The 24,591-nt window shown below is 36.0% G+C and overlaps 1 protein-coding gene across 1 annotated transcript in view; it reads right to left on the reverse strand.

Annotated features, from left to right (window-relative positions):
• Positions 1 to 24,591, reverse strand: part of ERCC6L2 (ERCC excision repair 6 like 2) — a gene marked incomplete at both ends in the record, with an annotated part of 144,296 nt that overhangs the window by 21,053 nt on the left and 98,652 nt on the right. Inside the window, 4 exons of the mRNA XM_079706837.1 lie at positions 8,734 to 8,888; positions 14,688 to 15,849; positions 17,269 to 17,349; positions 21,497 to 21,649. Coding sequence (XP_079562963.1) covers positions 8,734 to 8,888; positions 14,688 to 15,849; positions 17,269 to 17,349; positions 21,497 to 21,649 — 1,551 coding nt within the window. The remainder of the gene's footprint in view (positions 1 to 8,733; positions 8,889 to 14,687; positions 15,850 to 17,268; positions 17,350 to 21,496; positions 21,650 to 24,591) is intronic.

Consider the following 24,591-nt stretch of genomic DNA (forward strand, 5'->3'; position numbering starts at 1 on the left):
TAAAATATTGTTTGCATTAGTCTCCAAGAATCCTTCACATTATGACCTTATAATTTTGATTTATTCGTCCTATAAAATTCAGAATTCATATGTATACAGGCAGGATTCTCAGATGACAAGGCAATAGGTGTTTCCATTAAGTGGCCATGTCCAATTGATACCATGGTTTTCAGTAGAGGGATAAAATATAATTTGAAAAGGGCTGTTAAGTGCTTAACATTCTCTAAGTCCCTAGGTGGAGTCAATCAGAGTTCAATGAGGTCTTATATCTTTAAGCTTTTATATTGTTACTTAGAAGGCATTATTTGAAGAAATAGTTTTTTTTTTTTCTTTTTTCCACGGTACACGGGCCTCTCACTGTTGTGGCCTATCCCGTTGCGGAGCACAGGCTCCGGACGCGCAGGCTCAGCGGCCATGGCTCACAGGCCTAGCCGCTCCGAGGCATGTGGGATCTTCCCGGACCGGGGCACGAACCCGTGTCCCCTTCATCGGCAGACGGACTCTCAACCACTGCGCCACCAGGGAAGCCCGAAGAAATAGTATTTTTAAGCTATTTACAATCTTCCAACTATTCTAAATGGAGAAACTGTTCAAAGAAGCCATATGAATCGTCTATGCAATTGGAACAATGACCAGCTAGGAGAAGAGTTAGAATCAAGCTACTTCCTAATAAGCAAAGAAAATTTTTGTCAGTCTAGGCCATGGTCAAATTAGTTTTTTATAAGTATTGTCAAATACAATTTTTTTCTATAGTATTCTTTATGATAAATCAGGCATAGTTCAAGGTGGGCCCTTCATCTATAAAATTTGAGGACTGGACTAGATATCTTTCATGGCATTCTAACATATTCTATTATTGGTGCTATTAACAACAAAAAGAATAACAGGGCATTGCAGAGAATAACAGAAAGAGTTTCACTCATCACCCCTACTAATAAGCAATAATCATAATTACAATAATAAAAATTTATGCCTTTCTTGCAAGGAGTTGAATGTGTTTTGTACACATCAGCTCACTAGTGGCATTATTAGCCTGGTAACGTCACTGTGAGGAAGGATGCCACAGCTTCTCATCGCCACCAGCTAGGAAGGGAATAGGTATAGGTGCTTAGAGTTAACACCAGGTTCTCATTCCTCTGACGAGGTAACAGGTGTTCTTCACAAATGACACACTATCTCTCTGAATCAATCCTAGTTCTAAGGATAGAAACACAACAGCCTTTTTCATGCCAGCACTGGTCACATAATTTCATACATATACACACACAATTAAAAAATCCAATCTCTACTAAAATCACTTGAAAGAATAACTTTCTGATACAAACACCATAAAATTAACACCTAGCTATAGAAAGAAAAATCATAAGACCATGAAAAATCCCACCCAGTAAGAGTTAATTCCGCTACATGCTGAAACCATAAACCTTACGTACTGGACTACTTCATAAACCAGTCATTTGTGAACAATTACTTTAAACCATCATGCCATTCACTATCCTGAAAACTAGGCTAATGGAATGCTATATCTCCCCAAAGTCGGCTCACTGTAAACAGTCCATCCCTCCTTGCTGACTCCAAAAGCTGTATAAACATACTGCAACTAAATCCACCATAGCTCATAGAAATCCTTTCTTTAAGTAATCTACAAAATGCCAATCTAATACAAATACAAGAAAGAGAAGTTCTAAGACAACATTTTGTATTTACAGTATTCTGAACAGTGCTTAAACCTGCACTGGTTATATAAAAGGCACTCTCTCCCCCATGCCACCCCCGCCTCCAGGCTGACGGCATGCTTAGTTCTCTCATTTACACCACACTGCAATAACATAAAGAACGGTTTACTATTAATCCAGGTTTTACTACAAAGCAACCCGTTATTTCTCTGTCAAACACTGGCAAGAGTGCCAAGTGTCTGTCATCCAATTCAGGGGATTAAGTCTTCTTTTATAGTCTGATACTTGTACCAATTTATAAAAATACAGATATAGTTTCTTCGAGTTGGTCACAGTCTATATTTTGGCTTGGATTCAGGCAGCAGAGGCTGACTATGACAGCTGGCAGGAAACTGAGGGGAGAATACATCCTCCCCCTTTCAGTCACCACGTCTCAGTTGCCATAGTGATTAATCCTTAATCAAATGCTGTCTTTGTACAATTCTTTTCAGAAAACTTTAAGTAAACTTAAGTTGAAAACATGCAGTTGATTGAAAAAATGAGGTACCATATCACACACAGGTATAGCTAAGTCTTATGACATACTTCCATATATTAAAAGAATAAATTAACTCTAATGAAGTTCCTTCCAATGCTTAAAACACTTCTTTTTGGTCTAAGCTTAAACCTAAATCACACAGGTTTTCCCCCTTGTTATCAGACATCTTGCTTTTAAAATAAGCTGTCTTCAGAAATGGGTCTAAAATATCCAAGTACAATTGAAGGCAAAGCAAGTTCTTATTTTACATAGTTTGTATTGCTAAATTTAAAAGGTATAATTAGAAATTTATTTTAGGAGAGACAGGTTTTAATTCAAGACATTTATCAAATATGTTCAAATAAGTAGAAATTATTTTATAAAAGTATAAACTGTAAGAAACCAAAGGAAATATGGAAAAGATAGTATATTTTAGGACTTTTCTTAATATATGGGTGAATTCCATTTGATTCATAGCTTTTGTCATTCTGGTTACCAATAATTACATCAAAGGACTGAGAAACTCTGAAAGACCATAGTACGTTATCTATAATTGCAGTGTACATTACTTCTCTTTTGTAAGTTTTCCATTTAGTATATTCCTTTGCAATTTAGTTAAAGGCTCTTACTTAGACTCAATTACAGTATTCCTTGGAAAGTGAAATACTTGCATATTGTGGCCACTGTTAATCTTGTGTTGCCTTCATACAAATAAGTAGGACTTGTTTTGTTTTCTTAGGAATTGAGGCAACACATCTGCATCTGGCTGCAGACACATAGACACACACAGAGACCACACACAGGCATACACACACACAAACACACAAAATCTTTTCAAACACAAAGGTCTCTAATAAAACTTTGGTGACAGACATGAAGCACTCAAAAGAATTCTCAGTAATCAAAAAGATTCTGGATGTGAGCCCCAGATGAAAGATACTGTACTGTAGCTGGGAGGTCTAGGGATCTTTGGAGATTTCAGAAGAAGAGGGTTGTCAATATTTCTAACACTATGGCTGAGTCTTTCTGCCTTCATCTTGCTTCATTTACCTTCACCTTAGTTTATTCTCTTTTCTCCCCATAACGGTTTAAAAGTTTTCCCAAAACTGCAAATCCACTATTGCCAGCCACCACCACAGGGAGAACTGCAAAACCCCTCAGTGAGTGACATATATATCTCTAACCAAAGATGATGGTGTGGTTCAATGACTTACTCATTAAAGGTGTTGAAATAAATACTATCGACCAGATATGATGAAATCAGTGATTGTGATCATTTTTTTTCCTTAGAAATTCTGTGAATGGCTTTGACATGTCATCAATATCTCATTTACGTAAAATAATATTTTTTAATTTTAAAAGTCTTCAGAAATGCTTAATTTAACCATCTTTACAAATAGTTTTAGTAAAGAGAAACACATTACCATCATTCCATCTCACTAATATTATTAAAGTAGTTTCTAGTTTCCAGAAGAATTATAATGAGAACCCAGAGTAATATGTATAGAGACGCAAAAGGACTAGTTTGATGGCAGAGTGCTCTCTCACTCATTTGAATGTCTGTCAGCAGCTATGGAGATATCATGAATTAGAAGTAGTCACAAACTAATGAATCTAAACAGAAAATAAATCTATCAGCTTTAAGGAGAAAAGTTACTAATAACTTCTACTCTAATACAGAATATCCTAAAATAAAATTAATATAAAGTATTGAGTGACTTTGTTTTCATAAACAAAAACAACAGTCACATATAAAAATTTGAAAAATAATCTACCATAAACATTCTTGTTTTGTTTTTAAGGAAATTCAAAGCCCCAGATGGACTAGTACCACCCATTCTTTTACTTATAGTTAAATATAGCTGCATACAACTGTTTATAGATTATTTGTTCTTGTTGATCCTCACCCTCCAGGGGAGTTAGAGACCTGACATCAGTCTTATCCACTGGTTGTAATAACAATACTTATTTTTCATTGACTGGTTACTTTGTGTCAGGTAGTGTTCAGGGCATTTTACAGGTATTATTACCTCATTTGTTCTTCACAACCATCTGAGGTAAGAAGTATAATTACTTGTATTTTAAGCACAGGAAATCGAGGCACAGAGAAGGTAAGTAACTTGTTCATGGTCACACAGGAAGTATCAAGTAAAGCTACAATTCAAACTGACAGCCTGAACAGACTCCATGCCATAGGCTAGTTATAACAATCAAAAATTCCTTCTGTCTCTAGAATATTAGAGTTCAACAAACTGAAGATGAGTCTCATTATATGAGTTCTTTTATTTATTTATTTCTAGTTAAACTAAAAGGAGCAAAGAATGAGGTATGTCTCAGGGGTTGCAGTTTTATGTCAAAAATATAGTAGGTTTAGTTTTTGATGTTGGTGAAAAACTAAGAACAACAAAAATATGTATGATCACTAACTATTTTGAAAACTGATTTTTTTTTTTTTTTGCGGTATGCGGGCCTCTCACTGTTGTGGCCTCTCCCGTTGCGGAGAACAGGCTCCGGACGCGCAGGCTCAGGGCCATGGCGCACGGGCCCAGCCGCTCCGCGGCATGCGGGATCTTCCCGGACGGGGGCACGAACCCGTGTCCCCTGCATCGGCAGGCGGACTCTCAACCACTGCGCCACCAGGGAAGCCCTGAAAACTGATTTTTTTAAAAATTTATTTATTCTATTTATTTTTGGCTGCGTTGGGTCTTCGTTGCTGCGTGCAGGCTTTCTCTGGTTGCAGTGAGCTGGGTTGGGGGGGCTAGTCTCCATTGCAGTGAGCGAGCTTTCTCTGGTTGCCGTGTGTGGGTTTCTCATTGCAGTGGCTTCTCTTGTTGAGGAGCACGGGCTCTGGGCACGCAGGCTTCAGTAGTTGTGGCATACGGGTTCTAGAGCACAGGCTCAGTAGTTGTGGCACACGGGCTTAGTTGCTCCCTGGCATGTGGGATCTTCCCAGACCAGGGCTCGAACGCATATCCCCTGCATTGGAAGGTGGATTCTTTTTTTTTTTTTTTTTTTTTTTTTGGAAGGTGGATTCTTAACCACTGTGCCACCAGGGAAGCCCTGAAAACTCGGATTTTCATATACCAAGACTTTTCTTTTTATTTATTCAACTTTTTATTGGAGTATAGTTGACTCATAATGCTGTGTTAGTTTTAGGTGTACAGCAAAGTGAATCAGTTATACATATACATATATTCACTCTTTTAGATTCTTATCCCATATAGGTCATTACAGAGTATTGAGTAGAGTCCCCTGTGCTATACAGTAGGTCCTTATTAGCTATCTATTTTATATATAGTAGTGTGTATCCAAGACCTTTCTTTTTTGATGGTAAGTTTATAATACCATCCCTAAGTGATTGTTGCTTATAGGTAATACATTTCAGCTTTCAAGATGCTAAAGTACAACTATATTATTAACCTGATGTATTAAATGATATAGGTCAAATCTGAGGGACTGAATCTTATTCTGTCAGAATTTTACTGTATCAAGTATTGATTTAAAGAAGTTAGCCACTGAAATAAGTATGTTTATATGGACTGTTCTATAATGCCTGCTAGCATTGGTGGCATGGGACTGGACTTCCTGCTTAATGGCTTTAAAACTTCCCTGAGTATTTTATACCCACTGTGACTTAGTCATTAAACACTAGATTTCTTCATATTCCCTGAAAAAGGTCTACTAAATTGGTCTATGTGTGACTGGGGAGATATATGGCCTCAAAGGACATATCAGAAACTCCAGGGGCTGGGTATTCCAATTTGTTTCCTGGTAAGAAATGCCCCTCACTCTGAAAATTACTGTGAAAAGACAAGGTTTCTGATGAGACTGCTGTTCATCTCAAGAATGCTGGGGCTGAAAAAGGTTGAAAACTACTGGTATTGCTAATGTAAGGATAAAGGGAATCCCTTCGCACACACCCCCCCCCCCAACTAAAGGCAAAATATATTTCCAGCATTTTCATCTTTACAATTTTCCTAACGAAGGTTCCAAAGGTACTTTTTATTGCTTCTATATCTAGGGGTTGCTTCTTGGGTCGGTTTTGGGAGGTATTACATGGCTGTAAATTTCTTCTCAGAAATATTTAAATAAGCTAGTGACCAATATCCAGTTAAATTATTGCATTAACATCTACTACAGAGTTTGCCAAATTTTCTGACCTTTCACATTAAAATCTGTTTGGAAAAGAGCATGGTTTAAAAAAAAGGCATGGTTTAAAAAGAAAGAAAAACCTAATAAAAAATTAGCTGTTTAAAAGATTCTGATACGCTCTTCATTTTAATACAGTAAATTTCTGGCAAACCCAGCACATTTCTGCCTACCTTTTTCATATAGCTCCTACAAGGTAGTCAAACTGTAGAAATGCTATCTACAGCATTGGCTGAGATATGGTATACTCCAAGATCAAATAAGAATATAAAAAAGTGGCATACTTGGGTCATGAAACTGCTTTCATGAGTTGCATTTTGGAACTGGGCCTTTGGATTACACTGAAAAATGCTAAAAGCACAGCCTTTCAAAGCTCAATATTACATTTACTCTAAGGATATTATAAGACAACTGACAGTTAACTAGATCATTCAGTGGTCTCCATTTAAAATGCCAGGTGACAAATTTCTTTCAAATTAAACGCTAGGAAAAGCTTTGCTCCTCCTTAGAAGAGCTGTTTTTTTGTTTTTTGTTTTTCTTTTTCCTTAAGGACAATCATTTAGCTCAGTGTTTCTCAGCAGGGGGTTATGGCATTTTGGGCAGAACAATTCTCGGCATGTGGGATGCTCCCCCCACCCCCCAGGACAGCCATTTAGTATCCCTGGCCTCCAGACATTAATGCCAGTCAGGCACTTAGTCATCGTGACCACCCAAACTGCCCAACATTTCCAAATGTACTAGTTGAGAAAACACTAAATACATTGTTCACTTCCTTTGTTTTGTCTACCAGGAAACTCAATCAAATTTCTCATTAAAAAAATATATCTGGGAGAGTATAGTATATCCTATATACCTGCATTCTAACTTTCTACCAGTCTTGAACTTCCGTCTTAATTTATATTTTCCTTGGTCATGAACTTAATTTTGTATTCTGATTTTATTAAGACAATCCAAAATCTTTGTCAAACCAGATGAGGTACAAATAAATGAAGATAGCTTTGATCTTGGGTGGCCTAGGCCTGCAGCGGCTTGAAGCGGGGTTTCGGTTCCTGGCCAGTGACTGAGGTTGGGTCGTGCTGGTGAGAGCACCGAATCCTAGCCACTAGACCAGTGGTCAGTGACAAGGCTCTGGCTGTACGGCTTTGCAGAAAAAGAATTCCCACAAAGACGGAAAGTAGTGAAACAAGTAAAGTATTTATTAGGCGAGAAAAAGAGTATGTGTGGATAGACACATGGGTGGACTCAGAGAAAGAGTAGCACCCTCGAGGCAGTTTGAATCACTTTTATGGGGCATTTCTTCGGGTTTCCTTTGGCCAGTCATTTTGATTTGCCTGGTTCAAAGTCCATATTTGGTATAGCTCAGGATTTTTCCATGTGTGCGTATGCATCTCTTAGCCAAGATGAATTCTACGGAAGAGGCCTTTGGGTAGGTTTGGACACTTGGCATCATTCCCCTTTTGACCTCCCAGGAGCCTTTCTGCTCATGTGTAGTCTGGGAGGTCTCCTGACTTCAAGAATGAGGAATAAGTGGTCTCTTATCTTCCCTCTGGGCAGGGTCCAGCCTCCTCTCTCAATTGTCCTGTTATTCCCATCTCAGAGTACCGGTCCACAAGGAACGAACACAAACCGTTTGCCCTGGGGGCCCATCTATCTCCTGTCTCAGCTTGACAGTTCAGATAGCATCCCCCCACCCTCCATTCCCAAAAGTAGCACTAACTTGAAACAAAGTGTCATTGTTATATACAATACCAATTTTTCACTTCTACACATAAAGTGGTAGAAAAACTACTCCTCAGACACCTAGCTCTAAGGAATTAAGAAAGAATAATAAGCCAAAGAGAAGAAAATATTTTTTAAAACTTTTGACAAGTGTAAATAAAATATCACTTTTCTATAAGCCTTATTTCTATATATATAACAGCAAATTTAAATGAGAAGAGCCCATAGGAAGTATTTATTACTTTTAACATTATAAAAATCCTTTTGTTAAAAATATAAACTCTATATGAAGTTAGTTTTTGTGTGTGACTTCATTTTAGATGAAAATTATGGAGGTAAATCTAATGATACATTTTCCTTTTTCCATATGAGAAGTATTTTTGGTTCTGATTTAAGTGATTCCCTCAGATTCCTCATTTTTGCAGACTTTCACTGTGGGAAACTATTAAGCAACTCAACATTATTAGGCATTTAGATACAGATTTGTCTTTTAATATAAAACATCTTTAGTGAATATAGTGCCCCAAATGGTATTCTGTTTTTTACACTTATTTGTAAGTCATTTATAGTCTTGTTGGTACTTTTGAGGGAGTACTTACACAAGATCCTATTGAGGAACTTCAGTGAAAATGAGGTAAAAACTAGAGATACATTATCCTATGTTCTACTTACCTTAGAAGTACAAACAGCTATGTTAGCAGGAAGCTGGGAAAACTGCTTCAATTCAAATACATCACGTGCTGCCCATCGGCTCATGTGATTTTCAGCTTTGCTTGATCCAATCACATTCTGGTTTGAGTGAATGTAAGCCACTTCCTGAACACCACCTAAGAGGTAATTGATGTTTATTAAGTGATGTCTCATGATGAAGCAATATGGTTCAAGGTATACTTTAAAAATTATCGGCAACACATTAAAAACAGGTTATGCTTATTTTATTTTTAATCCTCAAGAAAAACATTGTTTGTATGTCAATATCACAATATTCTTTTTTAAAACAATTGAAAAGAGAGAGAGTTAAAATATATTGGTCTAGGTTAACTTAGAAATGACTTTTCCCTCTCATCAATATAAGAACTTCTGAATCAGGTAACAATTTTTAGATTTAAGCCTGAAATGAGGGCTTTGGCTAAGAGGAAAGTCATAGTGGAAGGTTGTCTCTATGAATTTGTTGTCTCTGTTGATGTAAAAAAAAAAGTTTACTAATTTAAACGCCGTGCTAACCTCACCTGTTCCTTTAAACATGTATTTGATTACAGTGACGAAATAGGAACATGGGGTTTATGACCAGGGAGTTTCGTTTGGTTGGCTTTGTTCAGTTTTACTGTTTGTATACTGTCTTTTTTGTACATATGCCCAGATTTGGAGGTTTTTAGGAAATGAAAAAAATTAACTTACACCTTTTATCTGAAAGAAGTTTAAAAAATGGCTACTTTTTTTATTGCTTTGCTTCTGGGCACCTATAATTTACTTTTAAATTGTGGTCATAAAAAAGAAGGCTCAAATTGAGGTCTATAAAAGCTCCCTCAAACAGCTCTGGCAATGAACCTCAATTATGACCTTCAACACTTGTGCTGTTTTAGTCCTGAACCTTTCTCAACCAGAACTGCCAATCATGAGAAAACAAGATGTTGTTAAATAAGCTGAGTAAAAGAGTAACCAAGATAATATTCGCCTTAAATTTCAAAATATCAGTAGTAAGTATACCAACAGTTTAAAACCTTCAAAAGGATTCTGGTAGAAAATTTACTCAGATTTTCCTTAATTTTGATGACACATTTTATGCATTATTCAAAATAGAATGAGTTCCACACAAACTATTGACACCTTCTATACAGTAAAAAACCAAAACCAAAAACAAAACTTAGCTGCTCTTTTTAAAAAGTTTATGCAATAATTCCTCAAACCTAAAATCTAATTGTAGCACAGAAACCAAAGGATAGTCCAGTACCGGTATCCCTTAGTTCTTGAACGTTTGCTTTACACCACTTAGCTTTTCCAAAAGACCTACGTCAGTACCTGTTTTCACTCTAACAGAAAGAAATCCAGAGAATTTTCGCTTTTGTGAAAAAGGGCGAAAAGTGAAGTGTTGCAGTGTTTGCTTTGCAGCAAGCCCTTATAGAGGCAGCACACAGCCCAGCAGCAAGCCTGGCACCACCAAGCTCCTTCCCCAGGAATGACACTCAGCATCTCAGCACCAAGCCATCATAGTTTTGGACTGTGTCTGTGAGCATCTGTGCTTTATCTGGATTTATTCTGTGCAACCATTAACAAGATGTGTCCTAAGGTAATTGCTTCTTTGCTTTACACCATTTCAGCTTACAAAGTTACATAGGAAGGCCCTACTTTAGGAGAGCAGGGTAAACCTGTACTTAATTACAAGGGTATCAAAATATATATCATAATGAACTTTTAAATGACACTACTAAATAACCACAAAAGAAAGCTTATCAAAATATAAGCTTGCTTACATATCAGATTCTTTCATGTAGTTTTTTTGGGAATGAGTGAGACACTTTTGAAAGCAATGCTAACTCTTTTTTTTTTTTTTTTTTTTTTTTTTGTGGTACGCGGGCCTCTCACTGTTGTGGCCTCTCCCATTGCGGAGCACAGGCTCCGGACGCGCAGGCTCAGCGGCCATGGCTCACGGGCCCAGCCGCTCCGCGGCATGTGGGATCTTCCCAGACCGGGGCACGAACCCGCTTCCCCTGCATCGGCAGGCGGACTCTCAACCACTGCGCCACCAGGGAAGCCCAATGCTAACTCTTAAAAACTACTAATCAGGGCTTTCCCTGATGGTGCAGTGGTTGAGAGTCTGCCTGCTGATGCAGGGGATGCAGGTTTGTGCCCCAGTCCGGGAAGATCCCACATGCTGCAGAGTGGCTGGGCCCATGAGCCATGGCCGCTGAGCCTGCGCGTCCAGAGCCTGTGCTCCGCAACGGAAGAGGCCACGACAGTGAGAGGACCGCGCACCATACACCCCCCCACAAAAAAAAAAAACAAAAACTACTAATCAGATTCTCAGCAGATGGTGGTAAGGGGAAGCAGTTTTTCAATCTCTCTAAATCCCCACATGAGAACATGAGAACAACTAGACTGCAAAACCAAAAGCAAAGGACAACACTTACAACAAAATTAGATGACAAGATACTCCTATTAGCCCTAAAATACAAGAGGGAGGGTATAACCCACTAATAGCTACACACTCTGCATGGCATCAGGGTCTGTGTGAAGGAAGAAGGAAGTGACAGGGTGGCATCTGATGGATCGGAGAACAGGAGACCCTAGCACAGTGGGTTATTTGGAGATCAGCAGCTGGATCTGGGAAGGTTCTGCATTCTCTAAAGCTGAGTACAGCGTACAGGGGGCTGTGGTAAGAAGGCCTGAGGGGCTGGGGCAAGCTAGCCCTAAGGAACTCCCCAAACTAACCCACCAGGGCTCCCAGACCAGGGCCATACAATGAGGAAAAACTGCTGGGATGGAGTCAAAATGAGCAGAATAGGAAGAACAGGGATGAGGGAAAGAGATGGTCTAGAGCAAAGCAGGGTAAACAGAAACAGGAAATCCTATCATAGTTTTGAACACTATAGAAAAATAACAAATATGAATCTCTGTGAAATTAGAAAAGATTTTTTAAACTCTGCCTCATTTAAAAAAATTCAGGGAAAAGAATTTCTATAAAAATGAGTAACAGGGTCAAATCTCATAAAAATTATAAGAGTAAAGAGAATAAGCAGCAGAATAATATCCCTACAATGAAAATATGCCAGAAAGATATGCTTACAAAACAACAAAATTGTAATTGATTTCAAAATTAGGTAAAACACCTTAAGAAAATGGTAAAATATAGGAACCAACAATATAAATCAGAATTAGAATAACTCAGAAATGAGTGGCAGAACTCAGAAAGACAAAGAAATTTTAAAAAAAATTCAGAAATGGAGACTAAATTAGAAGGAACATAAGAGAGAATAAACACAATAGATATTGATTTAAGAGGAATAGAAGGACATTTTTAAAAAGCAAAAGAAATGAAAAATAAATAAAATAGGATTTGGGAGAATGTGACAAATACTGAAGACAGGCAAAGAAGACTGAACATTTGAATAACAGAAATTCCTGAAGAGGAAAGTCAAAGTAAAGGAATAGAACAAGTAACTAAAAATACTAGTACAAATAAGCTTTCCTTAAATAAAAACTGAGTTGAAACTACACTATGAGAATATTGATCCAGACTACTATGGACTGAATATTTGTGTCCCCTCAAAACTCATATGTTGAAGCCCTAATCCCCAATGTGATGGTGTTTGGAGGTTAGGCCTTTGGGAGACAATTAGGTCTTGAGGGTGGAGCCCTAATGAATGAGATTAGTGCCCTTATAATAAAAGACATGAGAGAGATGATTTCTCTCTCGACCATGTAAAGACAGCAAGAAGGCAGTGATCTGCAAACCAGGAAGAGGGCCCTAATCAAGAACCCTTCCCCATCTTGGACTTCCAGCCTCCCAAACTGTGAGAAATAAATGTTGTTTAAGCCACCCAGTCTATGGTAACTTGTTACAGCAGCCTGAGCTAAGACAAACACCAAAATATAATCTAGTAAAATTACTAGAAAATAAGGAAAAGAAAAAACATACTTTGGGAATCTAAGAAAAAAAAAAAAAGAACACATAGCACAATACTTCATGCCAGAAGAAAATGAAGCTACATATTTAAAATACTTAAGAAAAGAAAGTGTAAGCCAAGAATTTTATATCCAGAAAAAATGACTTTTAAGTATAAAGGGCACAAACTTCTATGAACAAGTATCTCAGGGAATATTACTCTCATGAGTACTTCCCGGGATCTACTAGAAATAAGGGATCTACTAGAAAATAAACTTCAGACAACCAAAATGACTAGAGAGACATTGACATAAGAGACATTGACTAATGAGAAGCATTAAATTTATAGTTACCTGCAAACCAAGAATAAATGAAGTCTAAGAGAAGAGAGTATAATGCAATATTCATGTGTGTTGACAATGAAGACATAATATATCCATTTTAAAAATGGGCAAAAATGGGAGAGTATATACAAAAAAAAAAACCACCCCAAAACCTTAATGTTTCTAGGAATTATAATAATCTTTTTCTTATTTGACTTTTGTGTAACATGGATAAAACATGAGTAATTATAGATTATAATTAAATCATTCCCTATATGCCAAAGAACCGGTATTATCAGCATAGAAGTGGTATGTAAATATGATAGAGGTTAAACCCTATACCCCCAAAGTAAGTACAAATATGGAAGTATCAATATGAATTCATGAAATATTTTATCATCATATATAAAAATACATACATGTACATAAATACACATATAAACTCATATATACCTATATATACATACACACATACATATAAACATACGTAACACAAACAATTTATCCACTGAAAAGGCCCAAGCAAGTAGTAGTAATGATCACTCCTAGCACCAGACTGTGGTCTTGAAACACACTTTCTCACTAAAAGAAACCAAGACTTCTTAGAGAAATGACTGATTTTAGGTCTGAGGCAAAAATGCATGATGGAACATCCTGTAATACCTGATAGGTATCAAAGATGATTAGCATCATGTTAAAGATCTCAGGAATCAAAATGCTCAATTTTAAAGGCTCCCACTGTCCAAAGATGGGAAAATTGAGCCTCAATAATATTAATTGAAATGGATTTGGACTCATTAAATGTGTTTGAATCAATTAATTCATAATGATTTTAAGAAAAGAAATCTAAGGATGATAGGAAATCAATTTATTATACTAAAAGCTGTTAAAGAAATTATTTTTCCTGCCTTCTCTATATGAACTGTACCACTGGGTAAGTAATAGTAGATGAGAGGAAGTATCTCCTTACAGAAGCATCCTAACTAACAAATGAAAAAGAAATGAGAGAAGTAGAAAATGTCATTTTGCTACTCTGAATGAATAAATAATTCTAGGCATTAAGCATCAATGGCTGCTCAGATCACAAAGAGAGAAACCAGCATACATTCTGTCAAACACTAACTTTTGTTTTGTCAAAGGGATTGAACCTGAGTTTGATATAGTGTGAGACGCCAACTGCTCATTTTCAGGAAATATAGAGGGTGGAGAAATATGTCCAACTGCACCAATCCACAATATGCAAGTTGCAGAAAACAATTGGCCTGGTTTCTTCAACAGAGAAATCATATAAATTGTAAAGAAACAAAAGGGATGGAGGAGGAATCCTATACATTAAGCTATATAAAATTTTTTTAATGAGTGAGACTAAACTATAATGTCTAGGGATACACATTAGTATCAAATGTATATACATTTAATAAAGCCATAAAAATGCAAAAAAGTTAGAATAATTAGTGTATGGGAAGGTTGTGATTCAGATGGGCCACATGGAAGGGGTCCTGGTCTAGATGACAAAGTTCTCTATCTTGACCTAGGTGGTCTTCCCCTTTATCCTGCTACCACCCACTTCCTCACTGTGTCTCAGTGTAGCATCTTGATTGTAGAGCTAATTCAAGTTAATTCAAGAATCTCTTGCGGAACTATTTGATTGCACGAAACAAATATGCAAAGGAAAGTTTTCAGAATATATCTGCAGTTACCTAAAAATTTATCCATTGATTCACACATCTGATCTTGATTGACAATGCTCTTATTTGGAAATTTCATTGGTTTTCTTGGTATGAAAGTGCTGTTTTTCTCATGGCTAGGTAATTTTGAAGAGAAACTGATTCTATTTTTTATAGTTTTTGGTCTATGGTTCTGTTTAGAGACACTGATGTGGCTAACAGATAAATCATCATCTGAGGATGTAAAATCATCAATAGCCTGAGAGGTATAGGCTTCATCTGTTGCACACAGTTGGTTTGTTTTTTTCATTGTTTTTGGAAAAGTGTAAAGTTCCCTTTTATTTTCCTCTTTTCTCTTAAGTCTCAGAGAACTAGTAGTTCTTTTCTTTCTTAATCTTGACTTGGAGGAAATTTCAATGTCATCAGATTCGTCACTAATATCACTACTGCATTTTCTTTTTGTATTAGATTTTAGGGTCTTGTTCTCAGGATTTAATTGTTTTGAAATTAGTCCATTTCCTCTGACATTGGTCTTTCTATTATCACCATTATTTCTTATATTTACAGGGTTTTCTGTTTCAGAATCTTCAGATCCATCCACAGGTGGCTTAAACCTTACACTCTTCTTGAGGAATCTTTGAGTTTTGTACTGTGTGGGAAAGATGATATCACTATCTTCTGATTCTGTGACATCCTGTGAAATGCAATGGTGGTCAACTGTATTTTTAAAATTTTTCTCATCATCAGACTCAGAAGAAATATTCTGTTCTAAAATCTCAGTTTTATCAAAAATATATTTTCCATTTGGATTTAGGATGTTAGTGAATTTCTGATGCTTTGAAGTACCAAGAGAGTCTTGACTTTTCCTACAACCAACATCTTTGGCTCCTGTTGAAAGGCATGTGGGCTGTTCATCAGAACTTTCATCGTCAGAGGCAATATTTTCATCACTATCCTCAACTGCTTCACATTTTGTCTCAAACAATTTAGAGAAACCACACTGGAGTAAGGTAAGCTGTCCAGGAGAACCTGAAGCTTTACTTGAGTCAGATGCTTTGTTTTTAGCAGTCTTTATTATTGAGTTTCCTACTGATTCATCTTCACTAAAATCACTGCAGAGATCACATGCTTCTTTTGCTAGTGGTTCTGCAGGCTGTTCGGGACCTTTGTGTTCTTGACAGTCAGGCTCCCTAGCCTATATAAGAAGCAATGGTGGAAACATTAGAAACCGTCAAAATAAGGATATCAAATCTATCACACTGGAGGGGAATTGAATTTGGGCAGATAATTTATGTACAAGTATATTACTTGGTATTTTCTAAAAGTAAAACATTTATTGATAGTAAACAAACATAAAGGATTTAATATTACAGTCTGGTATACTCTTTTAAAGTTGAATAACTTTCCAAATAAATAAAAGTTAAAACTAGAATATTAAATGATCAAGTTATTTATAAGAAAAACACAGAGCAGAGCTGTTAGCTTATAAGATGCAGAGACGGATTCTGGCCTCAAAGTGAAAAGCACACAACTTATTGCTTATGACAGTCCAGCAGATACTTTCAATCATGCATTAAAAACAAAACAAATTTGTAGGAGCTAAAGAATTCCCAACTGGAAAATGTTTCTAATTGATTAAAAATAGATTGGATAGGATCTTGGCCACCATAAATAAAGAAAATATTGAAGCTATTTTGAAGTAAAATTTGCTACAAATTTAAATCCAATATTTACTTTTTTCACATTAATTAGAGCTAAATACATTCTCAGTTTCTGAAAACTGAGGCTTCATTAGTAAAAGATTTTGGGAAAGTATTATCTGGTAATACTTCTGCCAACATTTGATACTCATGTATTTCTATAAATTTAGAAAAATATTCACCCCATACTTGGTTATATAAATTTATAGGGGTGTTATAAATTTATAGTTATCATTGCATATAGTTATCATACCGTTATATGATATACTGTTATATCATATATATATATGTTATATCATAATATATAGTTATCATATAGCCCATTATATCTTTGGGCTAGTACAAATTTAGAGTTAAATCCCTTAAAAAAAAAAACAAGAAAAAAATAGCAACAACAATTAAAAAAAATCTTCTACATATATTCTTTACTTTTAAAAAGACTTTATGATGACAGTATAGATTTTGTAGTATGTGAGATGACAAACTACCATAAGACAAAGGACTCAAAATATCTGCTTGAGTCAGAGAGTGAGTTTGGTGTTTGAATTTAATAATTTTAAATATACATTGATTGCTATTTTTCCATTTAATTTGTTGTTTAGTAAAAAAAAATTATTTAGGTTGGATTGGTTACCTATACAGTGCATTTAATTTTGGATTTACAGTTTGGCATAGTTAAAATTCCAGTTTGGATGTAAACACCTGGTGACTGCTCCTGAATTTTTTTTTATGATATGATATGAAATATTAGCCTAAATTATTAATTTTACTGACAGTCCTCTTTGTGTCCTTGACTTTTTTTAAAAAAACATGTTCTTTACACATTGAAAAATGAAGGAAAAGGAAAAGAAACTTAAAATCTTCACATACATGTTTCCCAGGAGTTCTAGGCTACAGATTCAAAGATTGCTTACTGTTTCTAGTTTGTATACTGGAGGTTCCTCTTTCAACCATGTTGTAGCTGTCATGATCCCTGCTTCCACTTGGCCTTCTCTCTATAAAGAATGCAAATAACTGTGTAAAATATAGGGTAGAAACAACCAGATAAACAACAGCAACTGCATGCTAAAACTTAGAGTTAAGAAAACTTAGTACAGGGAATTCCCTGGTGGTCCAGTGGTTTAGGACTCTGCGATTTCACTGCCATGGGCCTGGGTTCGATCCCTGGTCAGGGAACTAAGATTCTGCAAGATGCGTGGTATGGCCAAAAAAAAAAAAAAAATTTGAGTACAGCCTGCTTTAACTCTCTTAATGCTATTTTTCAATTTGCTAATTAAGGAATTCATATATATTTTTAAATGATCATAATTCTTAGGTAGTATAGAGGCACAGTGGAAGCCGGCTGGGCTCATAAAAAATTCTTACTTCTTATCATAAGCTTACTTTTTCTGATAGATAACTAATAACATTTTTCAGCAAACTCCAGTAAAAGCCCTAGTAGGGAGGGAGAGTGAAAAAATGTTAAAAATTTACTCAGTAGTGATAGCCACAATAACTATGTCTATATGATAACTATATAACTATTGTATATGTGTAAATATTATATAATACTGCAATAACTGTAAGGACATATTATCAACATTTTAAATACCACAGATAATGTTGCGTATTGGGAACTCGATATTCTAGTTTATATTGCTCGTGTGTTTATAGTTCATATTCATTAAAATATGTTTAATGATTCCTTCAGTGTAGTAGACATTAAAATGAAAATATCCATCTAATATAAAACTAAAAAAATCTTAATTAGATAATAGGTTTGCTACATCTTTTAGGAAAGTATGCTTTTATAGCTTTTGGTATATCATTTAGCAGAGATATTTAATGGCCTAGATTCTAGAATATTAAATTCTTCTTCAAAAGGAAATAAATTTATTTCTCTTTTCAAGCCTTTATTTGTTGATAGAACAAGGGGAAATAATACTATCATCACCAGAGTTACAAATATCCAACTTACGAATACACCAATATTCATAATATAGCAATGGCATGGTTCCAGTTACCTGGTATCCAGGGCAACAAGTGAGAATCACCCCTAAAGAACTTGAAAGAATGATAAAGAGTTCCTGAATTGTCATGAGATCTTTTCTTCCAGTGCCTAGAGGCTATTACTGTAAGGGAATGGGAAGCCTCTGTCCGAGAACTCCCTTTTATCTCTTCAACAGAAACCAAATGCCTACAACAGATGCAACTGGCAGCAACAGATATCTACAAACTGTCAGAACCCCTTTGTGATAGGTAAATGGCAACTCCAGTCTTCTGTTGACTTGGAGTCATCCTTAACTCCTGTTTCTCATACCCTATCAGACGATCCAGCAGCAAATCCTGTCAGTGCGTCAGGGCATCCACCACTACCCTCTGGCCCAAACCACCATCTCTTGGCTGGATTGTTGCAGTATCCTCCTACCTGGCTTCTTGCTTCTGCTCTTGTACTTCTATAGTCCAATTCTTAACATTTAGAATAGATAGTATAGATCAGACTATGTCATTCTGCTGTTCAGAACTCTAATTGCTTTTGTTCTCACTCAAGTCAAAGCCAAAGTTCCTGCAGGATCTGGTTTCCTGTCATTTCTCTGGCCCCATCTTTTGCTCTTTTGATTACTCCACTCCAGCCACTTTGGCTTCCTTGCCATTTTGAAATCATGCTGGGCATGCTCCTCCCTCAGGGCCTTTGTTTGCATTTGTTCCTCTGTCTAAAACACCTCTTCCTTTCTTGTCTCTTCAAAGAATCAAATGCAATCTCATAGTGCATCCTTCCTTGGCTACTCCATCTAAAATTGTAATGCTCTTTCCTTGACAGTCTCCCTATTTCCCTTCCTTGCTCTATTTGTTTTTTTTTGAGATATAATTTACATATAATACTGTGTACGTTTAAGGTCTATGAGGTGTTAATTTGATATATTTATATACTGTAATATGATTATCATCATAGCTTTAGTTAACACCTCTAATATGGCATATAATTATCAATTCTTTCATGTGGTGAGAACATTTAAGATCTAGTCCTTTAGCAGTTTTGGGGTATATAATAATAGTATTGTTGACAATACTCACCATGCTGTGTAGTAGATCTCTAGAACTTATTCATCTACTTGCTCTATTTTTATCCTTAGAATCTATCATCATAATATACTAACTTCAGTTATATTTCTCTTTATTATTTGTTTCCCCCAAATAGAATGTAAAATTTTGTATGCAGGGCTTCTTGTCTGTTTTATTCATTTCTGTATGCCTAGTCCTATGATGTATAGTATTGGACATTTAACATATACTCAATAAATATTTGTGACATTAGCTCTCAATATCTATCGCTAAAGGGAAACCATTAAAAGAAAGTCAATGCAAAATAGAACTAAATTGCCCAGAAATCATCAGATTAAAAGTGTTCTATATATTCAAATTTCTACATCTTAAATCATTTTAAAAGGAATTTTTCTACAACCTTTAAAAATTAAAAATGTATCATAGGAAGTAAAATACTTCTTTTACTTTATAATATATGTTTCCATTATGCAGGGCTTGGACTAATAATATTTTAAAACATCGTTTGGCCAAAAGCACAGCATGAATCTACGAAATTCTGATTGATAACAAATGAGCATTTTTAATTCAAAATTTAATTTAATAATTGAGTGCCAATGATGTGCCTAGCAAGCAGTTAAGCATATTTTACCATAAACAAAGTATAAGATATGGAGGGTCCTGTCATTAATAAACAATCCTGGAGGAGAAACAACATATATTTAGGACAACCAGAGAATAAGAGAACTTTCCGTTTAATAACTTGTCATATGGAATGTCTTACCTAACACTTTTTTAACAGAGGAATAGGTGGCTATTCTGATAAAAAAGAGAACAAAACTATTTGATACACAGCAGAAAACAGAACAAGTAATATAATACTAATACATTTTACAGATAATGATTTCAAATTAGAAACATGAATATACTCTAGTACGTTGGGTAGTACTACCCAACGCTGGACGTAGGATCTGAGGGGGTCCTGGAGGACAAACAAGGCTATTTACTGATTATAGAAGAGGAATGGGAAAGAACAAGTCCATCAGAGAAATAGCATATTCAAAACAAGAAAGAGACAGAGAAAGGGAGACTTTAAATGGGTCACTCAATTCAGAATCAAATAGTTACTATAAAATAAAAACTCAGCAATATATATCAGACATTGTATAATAGTTGTAATATTCACAACATACAAATCATACATACCTTCCTCTTCCCCAACCATTGATGATCACGTTTGAACTGCTACTAAACTTGCTTAACATATGCTTACTGATGTTACGTGTTCAGTATGTAAATGTTCTCTTCCACCTCCCATAAAGATGGTCTAAGTTCTTTAAGGACAGGGACCAATTGTTCCTTGAACTGTTTTTATGGTACTATTAAAAAAAATGAAGTATATTAAGGTTTTACTACAAAGTCCTGGAAGTTAAAGGAAATATCCTTAAGTTTTCCAAGACTCAGTTTCCTCAACTGTATGATGATGGGATTGAAAAAAATGATAGTCCAGGATTTTATGATACTCATATCAATATTAACTAAAAAATAGGTTAATATTCTTAGTACTCTGGTATATTAAAGAATTTAAAAGATTTTTTAAAGGATATAAATATCCTGTTAAGAATAAGAAACATCTGTATCCTGAGGATGAACACAACTGGGAGAGTTTGAAATATTGGTGTGGAATTTTTATTGGGAACAGAAAACAAAAATCTCCATGAGACATGAGAGTGCATCTCAGGGAGTATTTGGTAACTTTTAATCAAAACACATTTTATATTTTTGTTTATTTAGGAAAGTCTCTTTTTTTAGTTCCTGACTTCAACAGCTGTTTTCAAAGTAATAAATTTCTCTTTACCGTCTGAAAATGGCCTTGGAGGTCATACTGTCTTGTATATGTATCTGAATTTGTATATGTACATTATTTATAACTATGCATGGGGAAAATCTTAGTTTAGAGGTACAGTAATTCATTTCCTATTTCTATAAAAGTAGAAATTCTAAACATAAAACATTTTTTAAGAAGAAAACCAAAACTTTCTCTGAAAAGGCACCAGCAATTTTCCTGAGGGAGAAATCCATGTTTAAAATATTGAAAAAAATCAGAGAAAAATTTCACACCTCTAGGATGTCCCTTGTAAGACAAGACCCTTGGGACCTCAGTTTGAAGAGATTATAGACCCCAAAAAGCTCTCCTCGATGCTCTTTTGATCCTTGAACTGCTTCAAAATACCGCTTGGCATTTTCACTTCCAACCACCACACAGTGAAGTTGCTATAACAGAAAAAACACAAGATGTTTGAAGTGTTCGCTCCAACAATATGTCAGAATTTCCTGGCATTCCCTGTATATACACAGCTTTAGCTGGAGCAGGCAGAATCTCCGTAGGGAGGAAATTTTATTTTAATTTCCCTGGCAGATCTGCCATTATGGTGAAATAATAATAATCTGGACAGTTTTATTAAAGAAGAAATCTTACATTTCCTATTTTATCTGTTTTCTAACAACTGACTCAAGATCATATCTCTATGGACTAGCCACCTGATGTAAAATGTAAAAGGCATACATCTGAATACACTTTTCTCCTTTCTAGACTCTCATTTCAATAGAAACTACTAAAACTGGCAGAAATAGTAGCTACATCACCAAAGTTAAATTATAATCTAAAGTAATTATATAATAACCATAATAATTAGTTTGGTATCAAACTAATTGTGGCCATGGTTACATTGTCAACTAACAGCAAAAACCCAATCATTGTTTGGCAACATTGCATCTCTGAAACAATTCTGAATACAGAAAGAACACTGACATGGAACCCTTAAGGACATATACCACTTTAGTACCAACATAATGTAATCTCTTTATTTACTAGATACTTTATTGTATATAATGTATATACAATTTGATTAACCCATGTACACTCTAACATTTCTTGAAACAAAGAATGAAAAATAACTTCCATCTATTGCTAATGGAAGGATGAGAAAGAAGAGATACTTTATGGTAATTATCATCAGATTGATTTGCACTATAATAAATTACTTTAGGCAAATAAAATTATTCTTATTAATAATAGCTACTATTTATTGAACACATGTCTAGCATTTTTACATTCTCATTTAATTCCTACAACCCTGTAAGATACTATCATCTCCCTTTTAGAAATAAAAGAACTTAAATTCAAAGAAATTAAGTGCCTTGCTCACAGCTGCCTCACTAGGAAGCATCATTTCTAGAATTTTTACCTGAGTTTGGCTGAATTCAAAATTTATACTTGTATCAATTTCTCATATCCAGATGTCCCTCTTAAAACAAGACCCTTGGGGGCCTCCCTGGTGGCGCAGTGGTTGAGAGTCCGCCTGCCAATGCAGGGGATACGGGTTCGTGCCCCGGTCCGGGAGGATCCCATATGCCACGGAGCGGCTGGGCCCATGAGCCATGGCCGCTGAGCCTGCGCGTTCGGAGCCTGTGCTCCGCAATGGGAAGAGGCCACAACAGTGAGAGGCCCGCATACCGCAAAAAAAACAAAAAAAACAAAAAAAAACAAGACCCTTGGGACCTAAGTTTGCATAAGTTATGGATCAACATACCAACTTGATTAGTTTTATATCAACGTCCCAGAAATATGGGCTATAGTCCTGGAAATACAGAATCACAATAGCAAATGATGTACTCGATGGCCCAGTTACCTATGATTTTACCCTTGCTACTGACTCTTCCTTAAACACTGTATTGTCAGACTGCTATACTACTAAATATAATCACCAAAGTAATTTGTAAGCATTAATCTGAATCTTTATAAGTCTCCTACCGAAGTTTTGTCACAAAACTTATAAAAGGCAGATTATTTTGTACTTAAGTTTTCCAAAGTGGCTCCAGTAAAAGTGAAGGCCAGATGCATCCATCTATAGGGTAACTATAACAAAATCATGTTAGAATTCAAGAGGGTAGGGAAAAAAATCAGTATTTGGAAAATGTAGCTTAGTTTCTATCTTAAGAAGAACCCATACAAGGCTATAAAATGCTTAGATTTCTTCACAATATACAAGAGATGCAAGAAGTAAAAAAGGAATATTCATCATTTTAGAGTTCATGACCACTTCCTTCATCCTCAAGGCCAGTAATGAGGCATCTTCATATCATCCTCTGACCCTCTGCTTCTGTTATCACATTGCCTTCTTCTTTCCTTTTTCTGACCCTACTGCTACGCCTCCCTTTGTAAGGACCCTTGTGATTACACTGGGCCCACTCACATAATCCACGTCAGTTCAGGGAATTAGGATGTGGATATCTGTGGGGGGCCATTATTCAGCCTACCACAGTAAGGAAGTGCAATAAGCATGATGAGGGCTTGTCAAAATGATGCAGAAGCCCCCTTGAAGGGGTTCTCACTGGTCAAAAAATGAGAGTTTGAACATAAAAATAATTAATGATATTCAGTGGGTTACTAAAATCTGTTACTAAAATACTATCTCATGAGTCCACACAGCAAATTCAAGTTTTGCTTTTGGAACTTTCTGGAATTTTCTTTCTGAATACTTTGAATCCATGGTTGGCTGAATCTGAGGATGCAGAACCTATGGATACAGAGGGCTGACTATATTGGCATAGTCTCTGATGATCTCCCCATAAAATATATACTATTTTACAAATGAAAAAAGTGGTGACTCTGCAGTGCAAAAAGCTGGCAGACACAAACTTGACAGGTGATCAAGGTTAGTATCACCAGTGGTGGATCAGGTCACCACCAGGTGCCTTCTGACCAATTAATGAAAAGAGCACAGCATTCTTTCTGTACCATTCTTGCCAAGGCTTCTTGTCTTGAGTTGGAAGATGAGGAAACATCAAATGGCCATATGTTGAGGGAAAGCATACACAAGGAAAGACTTTACTTTTTAAAACTGTCAAGATCATGAAAGACCAGAAAAGCCTGGGTAACTTAAGGTTGAAGAAAACTTAAGAGACACAAAAAGAAATGTAATTATGATCCTGGATTGGACCCTGAGCCAGAAGGAGAAAGGAGACATTGCCAGGAAAGCTGATGAAATCTGAATGGGTTCTATGGATTACAAGGTAATGCTGTATAAGTGTTAGTTTCTTGATTTGGATAACTGCATTTTTTTTTTTTTTTTTTTGAGGTACACGGGCCTCTCACTGTTGTGGCCTCTCCCATTGTGGAGCACAGACTCCGGACGCGCAGGCTCCGCGGCATG

Source organism: Hyperoodon ampullatus (genome assembly GCF_949752795.1).
Source record: "Hyperoodon ampullatus genome assembly, chromosome: 6".
Classification (NCBI taxonomy): Eukaryota; Metazoa; Chordata; class Mammalia; order Artiodactyla; family Ziphiidae; genus Hyperoodon; species Hyperoodon ampullatus.